Source organism: Ctenocephalides felis, unplaced genomic scaffold, assembly GCF_003426905.1.
Source record: "Ctenocephalides felis isolate EL2017-DRISC unplaced genomic scaffold, ASM342690v1 CF-g0.4_SCAFFOLD_01886, whole genome shotgun sequence".
Taxonomy (NCBI): Eukaryota; Metazoa; Arthropoda; class Insecta; order Siphonaptera; family Pulicidae; genus Ctenocephalides; species Ctenocephalides felis.
In genome coordinates this window covers 111,293,559-111,302,449 of record NW_020538040.1, presented here as the reverse complement: position 1 = coordinate 111,302,449, position 8,891 = coordinate 111,293,559, and the positions used below count along the sequence as shown (strand labels likewise).

The 8,891-nt window shown below is 36.4% G+C and overlaps 1 protein-coding gene and 1 pseudogene across 1 annotated transcript; one reads left to right on the top strand and one right to left on the bottom strand.

Annotated features, from left to right (window-relative positions):
• Positions 1-4,862: 4,862 nt before the first annotated feature.
• Positions 4,863-5,624, bottom strand: LOC113375708. Its single transcript, XM_026615653.1, has one exon. It carries the CDS (start codon positions 5,622-5,624, stop codon positions 4,863-4,865), a length of 762 nt encoding a protein of 253 aa, XP_026471438.1.
• An 83-nt stretch (positions 5,625-5,707) lies between these two features.
• Positions 5,708-7,299, top strand: LOC113375707 (annotated as a pseudogene).
• The last annotated feature ends 1,592 nt before the right edge of the window (positions 7,300-8,891 follow it).

The following is an 8,891-nucleotide window of genomic DNA, read 5'->3' as shown; positions in this document are numbered from 1 at the left end:
TATACCAGACCATCAATTTGGCTTTCGTAAGCAACATTCGACAACACAACAGTGTCACAGATTTGTTAATATTATTAATAACGCCTTCGAAGCCAAGGAATACTGTTTAGCCGTGTTTCTGGATGTAAAGCAGGCATTTGACAAAGTGTGGCATGAAGGATTACTTTTAAAAATAAAATATAACCTTCCATCATCCTACTATGAAATTCTTAAGTCATACCTTACAGACAGAACATTCAAAGTCAGGGTTAATTGTGAAACTTCTACTTCTTTTCCGATAAGTGCGGGCGTTCCACAAGGAAGTGTGCTGGGTCCGTTTCTTTATTTACTATTTACGAGCGATTTTCCTTCATTGCCAACTACATCAATTGCTACATTTGCTGATAACATTGCAATACTTTCCTCTGATATCAACCCTATCGTTGCATCTATCAAGCTCCAGCTACATCTATATGCTGTCGAGCGATGGACGAAAAAATGGCGCATTGTTATTAACGAGAGCAAGTCTTGCCATATTACATTTTCTTTGAACAAACAAACATGCCCTGAAGTATACTTTAACTGCCAGAAAATTCCACCAGCTGAAAATGTTAAATGTCTGGGAATATACTTGGATCGAAAACTGACATGGAAAACCTACATTATGGCTAAAATAAAACATATCAAACAGAAGATCTGAATTGGCTAATGAGGCGCAAATCAATCCTATCGCTTGAAAACAAACTATTGATATACAAATCTGTAATAAAGCCCATTTGGACATACGGTATAGAGCTTTGGGGTTGCGCCAGCATGTCCAACATTGTTTTAATGCAACGGATGCAATCCAAAATCTTAAGGCGGATCACCGACGTACCGTGGTATGTAAGTAATAAAATCATCCATGAAGACCTCAATATTCCTTTTATTAAGGATGTAATTAGCAGCAGGAGTTCAATTCATCATTCCAAGCTTGAAAATCATCCAAACCATCTTATAGCACCTCTACTTATGACTCCGTCTACTAGAAGGTTGAAGAGAAAAATTCCTTTGGACTTGACATAACATAGTGAGCTGTTCATTAGAACAGTTTCACGGATTATTTAGTTTATATTATAATTTTACCTTTAGTTTTAATTATGTTATGAGTTGTAATTATTATTATTTTTTATTCACTTTTTATTTTTGATTTATTATATATTATTTTAATTATGTCATCTCTGTAACTCATAGAGTCATTTTGACTCTGATTGTTATAATTAATAAAATAATAAAAAAAAAATAAAATAAATGGTTTAATAAAAGATTAGACATCGATAGAAAATTGATTTCAATATTCTGTAGAATGCAATTCAATCACACATTGTGCAAGGATCAGTTATACCGGTTTCGGATAGTAGATAATAACAAATGCATATGTGGAGCTGCAGAAACAATAGATCACTTATTTTGGCAATGCCATCTTCATAATGAACATCGTAATAAACTATACAAATGTCTGAGTGAAAAGGGAATATCATTTCCAATAAATACATTCATATTAGTCGCTACAAATAATATACAAATTTATAAAATCGTTATGGACTTTATTCGTAAATGCAAAATAAACATTTAAGTTTCACTTTATTGATATCTGTGTGTATATGTAGGTATGTGTATGTGTATATATAAATATGTATGTGCATGTGTTTTTTTTTGTATAGCGAAGGAAATGGTTTTACGCATCCCAGACCGGTCTTCTGTCTGGGTATGTCGATCTCGATACCGCCCTGGTATAATACCGACTAAAACCTCCGCTTTGCCCATGCCTCTGGTCCCCACGGAAACCGCCGTTAGGCATTACTTCGTGGGGGGAGGATCTAGAATGTTACTATTCTTAACTTGTTATAAATAATGGTATAATTCATAAACATTATACTAATCTTTTAAATGGGCGAAGTCCCATTCGCCCTTTCTCTCTCTATAGAACGCAGGTCTATTAAAACGTCTCGCGCAAACCTGTCTATGGCGTTCCAAGCAGCATCACTTGTCAGCATCACTTCAACAACATTACCTGGGGTAATTCTGCCTCCCAATGTCTCTTCCACGTCATCCCGTAGAGCACCAAATCGCGGGCACACGAAGAACACATGCTCAGCATCTTCGATTTCGCCCAAACAATATGGGCAATCCGGCGAGCTATCGTGCTTGAAGCGGTGCAGGTAGGCTCGAAAACAGCCGTGGCCCGATAGCATTTGCGTAGTATAACAATTTACTTCGCCGTGATTGCGACTTAGCCAGACTTTGATGTTAGGAATGAGACGATGCGTCCATCTGCCCTTTACTGCGACATTCCACAGTTGCTGCCAACGGTCAATGCTGTTCTGCCGTTCTTCTAATCTCAGCTTTTTAGGACTCAGTTGTTGATGTCTTCTATGGTAAATTGTCCGTCTTTCCTCTGCTAAGACTAAGAGAGGTACAGTTCCTGAAATGACGCACACTGCTTCCGCCGATATTGTGCGAAATGCGCAAGCAATTCTTATAGCACTGAGACGATATAAGGGCCCTGCCATTTTCCTCGATTTTTGAGATTCAAGAGCATCAGCCCATATGGAGATACCATATGTCAGCACCGAAGTAATAACTGACGATAGCAATATCCTTCTGGTTTGTTTAGGACCTCCAATATTAGGCATCAGTCGAGCAAGTTTCGTCCTAACTATTGACGCCTTAGCACTAACGTGTTCCACCTGTTGGTTGAAATTCAAACGAGCATCAAGCATTACGCCAAGGTAACAGATGTGAGGTGATCTCAAGATTTCCTATCTTTAGCTTGATGGTCTCAATTCTTTTCCTACTAGTGATAAGAACAGCTTCACTTTTTTGTTGTGCTAATTGGAGATTCATTGTTCCCATCCACCGATTAATTTTTTTAAATGTAATATCGAATAGGCTTACGATGTCATCAATTTGTTTGGAGACAACCACTATGGCAACATCGTCTGCATATGCTACTAGTTTCACACATTCTGGAATCTGTAGTCTCAAAAGGCCATCATACATAATATTCCACAGCAAAGGGCCTAGAACAGAGCCCTGCGGCACACCTCCTGTTATATTATATTCTTCTGTACCATCGCGTGAATCGTACATTAGAATTCTGTCTGTAAAGTAGCTTGCGACTATATTGCATAGGTATGCTGGCACGTTCTTGTCACGGAGTGCATTCATAATGCAATCCCAGTTTGCAGAATTGAAAGCATTTTTTATGTCCAATGTAGCTACAAGGCAGTACTTTTTTGAACCTCCCTTCCATCCGGTTCCAGCAATTGCCTCCTTGGCGGTATTAACTACCAAGTATATAGCATCGATAGTTGATCGCCCTTTGCGAAAACCATACTGATTGTCTGCTAGGATTGGATCAACTATTGCATCTATTCTTTGGTGAATTATTCTTTCAATAATTTTACCCGCTGTATCCAGCATGCATATTGGACGGTAGGATGATGGTTCATCTGGTGGTTTTTTTCCTTTGGGAATAAGCACTAATCTTTGCTGTTTCCGTTTTCGTGGAAAACCCCTTCTTTCAGGCATGTATTATATGCATTAAGAAACATTGTCGGAGATGTCATAATTGATGTTTTTAAGGCAATATTAGGAATTCCATCTAATCCCGGTGCCTTACTATTACCAACGCGATGACAAGCTTCCATCAGTTCTTGCAGTGTTATAAGTGGAATATTATTCTGTTCTACATGTGTTACCTGGTAGTTCAAATTAGGTTGTCGTGGAAACAAAGTAGTTACTATTTTATTCAATAGACGTGGGCAAGTTGGTGAAGGTGTTGGCTGGCTTTTGAGGCGAGACATTACAGTCTTATAAGGTCTTCCCCATGGATTTTCCTCGACTTCATCCAAAAGTTCTTTCCAGCACCTAAATTTACTATCTTTGATAGCTTTATTTAGTTGCCTACGTGCTTGTTTATATTCCACTACCAGTTGTGCAGAATTACTGAAACTATATCCACGCTGAGAGATCCTTCTTTTCTTTAGGCACTCTTTACGAAGAGAGCTGCTTTTTTCAGTCCACCAGTGCACAGATTGTCTTTGATTTATGCCATGTTTACGAGTCATACTGATATCACAGGCTTCGGTTATTCTCTCCATCAGCTCTCTAGTATGCTCATCTGCGTGTTCTGAAATTATAGGTTTGCAATTTAAGGCAACTCTAATGGCGCTTTCATCAAAAGATTTTATTTTCCACCCAATGGCTTTAGATATTTTCGCATGTCTTCTAATGTTTCTATTTGTTGATATTTCCCAGATGATTGCTTTGTGGTCACTAGCAATGTAGATATCTAATACCTCCCAATTGAAAATTCCTCTGACGAGGCTATTGCTAACAAAAGTAAGGTCTATTATTGAGCTTGCACTGCCCTTTTCAAAGGTTGGTTTATCACCACTATTAAGTAAAACAACGTCAGGTGCATTGAAGGCCTCTAAAAGTGCTTTACCTCTTGCATTAGTCTTCCTACTTTCCCAGTCTACCGCCCATGCGTTAAAGTCACCGGCTATCGCTACGGGGTGGTGTCGTTTTGCATCCTCCACAAGACGATCTAAAAAATCGACAAAATCTGGCAAAGAAAGACTAGGTGGAGCGTAACAGCTGTATAAATGTATGCCATCTAATGATGCTGCGACAAATCCAGCGTTGCTATTGTTAACAACATTTTGGAAACAAAATTTGCCACAGGACCAAATAACGGCTGTCCGTTTCCCATGGCCGATCAGTTAGATGTTTGTAAGGTTCTGATAAGAGGGCAACATCAATTTTCATATCTCTTACCGTCTGCATAAGCAAGTCGTGTGCAGCCTCACAATGATTCATGTTTAGCTGTATTATCTTCATGCTTTTGCGTTTATTATTTTCTCTATGGCCTCCCTATATACAGGACATCTGTGAGTGCCGGCATGATGTGCTACATTTTCAGAGTTTTCATTTTCAGCGCATAGTGCACATTTTGCTGCATTTATACAGTTGGCTATTTTGTGACCTTCTTGTCCACATCTAATGCATAGATTGGTCCGATTCACTTCGCTCTTGCACTGTGATCCATAATGTCCGAATAGCCAGCATTTAAAACATCGAATTGGTTTCTTGATGATTTTAATTCGACAGTTGACCCATCCAATTCGTATTTTGCTACTTGCTTTAAGCAGATCGTGTACAACTGCCGCTGGAAGGGCTACAGTAGCAATCTGGGTACCTCTATATGCCTTGCGAAGCCTAATTGCTTCTGCTGGTGTGTTGCAGGCTCCTCCGGTAGCTTTTTGTAGTGCTATCTGGATATCGATTTTTGAGGTTTCATCATCAATATCCCTTATTTCTATAGTTTCTTGGTGCCCCTTATAAATAACTTCGGCCTCATCCTTTAACACACCTGCGATAATCTGTTGTAGCCCTTGGCCTTTGTCCGCACTTTTCTTAGAAATAGTTATCAACAACTCTCCATTTCTGGTTTTGTTTATTTTGTCTACTGTCGTATTTACCTTGTCATCAGGGACATCATATTTGATGCGACGTAATATTTCGGAATAATTAACTTTTTCGGCCGGCCGGATTAATAAGGCATTTGGTTTTGGAAAAATTCTATGATTTTTTATCATTTTATGGTTAGAGTACTGTTCTGACAGATGTACCCTTGCTTCCTTTTTTTTCTGTTTTCTCGGTGTACTAGTAAACATCAGACATGCCACCGAAAATCAGCGGTAATGCGGCTAAGAAAGCAGGCAAAGCCCAGAAAAATATTTCAAAGGCGACAAGAAGAAGAAACGTAAGCGCAAGGAGAGCTATGCCATTTATATTTACAAAGTCTTGAAACAAGTCCATCCTGACACGGGCATTTCGAGCAAGGCGATGAGCATCATGAACAGCTTTGTGAATGATATCTTCGAGCATATAGCGGCCGAGGCATCGCGTTTGGCTCACTACAACAAACGCTCTACAATCATTAGTCGGGAAATTCAGACAGCAGTCCGGCTATTGCTACCAGGCGAGTTGGCCAAACAGTTGTATGTGCATGTGTGTATGTGTATATATGTATCGATATGTATATAGTTAAGTTTAGATATGTATATAGTCATAATTAATATTATAAATGTCTGTAATGTGCTAGATAACCATAAGGTTGAAGCGAAATAAATAAATAAATAAAAAAAAAACTTTGCCATTCCGTTGAAATATTTTTATTCCTCACATTTTTCCAAATATTTTCCTAATTGAACTCAGATCTGTCTTCTATTATTTTAGGAATATGTTCTGTAATTAATGTATTATAGATTTTTTTGTCGTTATTTCTCCATCACCCATTCTGGCTTATTGGCAATCACTTCCAATCTTTTTTTAATAAAATTTGGTCAATTGTTTAGTTGTGACCATAATTTTATAAATTCACTATTAATATTATTAGTTTTATAGCTTTTTACTATTTGTCTTAACATTAACGCTTCACTTTTTTCTTTAGTACCTATTAAACTTAGACCTCTTTTTGAATCCTTTAATCTTAATTGTTTTCTATTTATTCTTATTTTATGATTATTCCACAAGTTGTATCCTTTTAATGATTCTACTTTTTGTGCATCTAAGGTTCTCATCGGAAGCACTTGGGCTATATAACATAATTTTGAAAGTGCATAATAATTCACATGCCAAACTGTTTAAGGGGGTCTTCCTGTGTGATGGGTTGAAAAAATCGTTTTTTTTTCATAAATTGCTCCCTTAACATGTCTAGAATACGGTAGTAAAGCGATTTTAGAAAATTCGAAGTCGTTTTAAAGATACAGCAGGTAAAAGAAAGAGCGGTTCGGAGCGCTGACTTGGCAGTTAGAGCCCGGGCCTATTGTGTACCATCGGCTTTATACCCGACCTCCTATTTATTCATTTATCCGTTTATAGAAAGTTTGTTTAGGAGCAGAGACATAAAACAATAACGAATATTTGAATTCTTTGATTTGGACTTTCGCTCCTAAACATCTTCATTCTGATCCCAAAATTGTTGAAATTGCTAGCTACTTAGCAGTTATTATCTTTAATGAAGGTTTTCCAGGTATTTTAAAAGTTATGTCGATTATGCGATGTCCTGTTGGTCGTGAAGCCCAAGCGTATGTTGAGAAACGGGATGAAAAGCGAATCTTACGTTCTGAGCGGCGCGTAAGTGATGTCGTTAAACAAGCCAGGATTGACTCAAGAACTGAACAATCGGCTTCAAAGAGTTTCACGAGGAAGAGGAAGGAATACTCTATGGACCAGGCATCGCCGATTGAGAATAAGTTGATAGTTTAATAGTTTTTAACGGACTTGAAACTTTAAACGCGTTTTTTCTCAAAACTGTGTTTTTCAAACTTTCCTCCATTGTATCTCAGAAACGGCTGGACCGAATTACTTGAAATTTACAGGGCACACTCAATATATTTAAACGCATGGAATGAACTATTATCAATCAATACTATCAATTTTCAAAACTTCGATTTTTTTATAGCAAAAAACAAAAAAAAACGCCTAATTTGCAACTTTTATTTCAAATATCTATCAAAAATGATTATAGGTCATTCCGTGCTTTTAAGTCTACAAATTAAAACGCCGTTTTTTTTTTTTTCAGATAAGCCGATCAGCCGGAATCGTGGAGGAAGTGGGAGCTCTTTTTTTCGAGGCGGGGGTGTTCAGAGCGCTGTAACTCTATTGACTCTTGACTGAATATTTTTAGCTGAAATTTTATATTTATACTGTCCAAATATGTGTTAATAAATGATAAAAAACTTGAAGCTCTAAATATTTACTGGTCGTAGAAAAAAAATCCTAAAATATCCCTAAAAAATAGGCCGTCACATAGGAAGACCCCCTTAAATTAAATTTAATCTCCTTGACAATTTTATGTTCAAAGTAATCATTATTTTATTTATTATTATTTCCCAGTTTTCACTAATCATTTCTTTTAAATTATTCGATACAATCATGCCTTATTCATGCATTATGCTGCTAATAAATTATTGCTTTCTCTGTCTCTTTTTTACCAATTGAAAGGAAAGTTGATTTTTGTTTATTAATCATGAAACCCGAAATACTGCAAAATTTTTCAACTATTTTTATTGCTTTTAATTTTTCTTCATTATTCTTAACTATAATGGATACGTCGTCTGCGTATGCTAAAACTTTAATACTTTTTTGCATTATTTGTAATTCTTTTAATTCCCTCGATAAATCCACAAGCAGTGGATCTAATGCGATCACAAACAAAATCATCAGAGAGGACATCCTTGTCTTACTGACCTACCAATTTTGAAATTTTATATTTATACTGTCCAAATATGTGTTAATAAATGATAAAAAACTTGAAGCTCTAAATATTTACTGGTCGTAGAAAAAAAATCCTAAAATATCCCTAAAAAATAGGCCGTCACATAGGAAGACCCCCTTAAATTAAATTTAATCTCCTTGACAATTTTATGTTCAAAGTAATCATTATTTTATTTATTATTATTTCCCAGTTTTCACTAATCATTTCTTTTAAATTATTTGATACAATCATGCCTTATTCATGCATTATGCTGCTAATAAATTATTGCTTTCTCTGTCTCTTTTTTACCAATTGAAAGGAAAGTTGATTTTTGTTTATTAATCATGAAACCCGAAATACTGCAAAATTTTTCAACTATTTTTATTGCTTTTAATTCTTCTTCATTATTCTTAACTATAATGGATACGTCGTCTGCGTATGCTAAAACTTTAATACTTTTTTGCATTATTTGTAATTCTTTTAATTCCCTCGATAAATCCACAAGCAGTGGATCTAATGCGATCACAAACAAAATCATCAGAGAGGACATCCTTGTCTTACTGACCTACCAATTTTGATTTCATTGGATAAATAACCATTC

Coding starts and splice junctions, on each gene's coding strand:
- LOC113375708 (XM_026615653.1), bottom strand. CDS start 5,624: ATGATAAAAAATCATAGAATTTTTCCAAAACCAAATGCCTTATTAATC.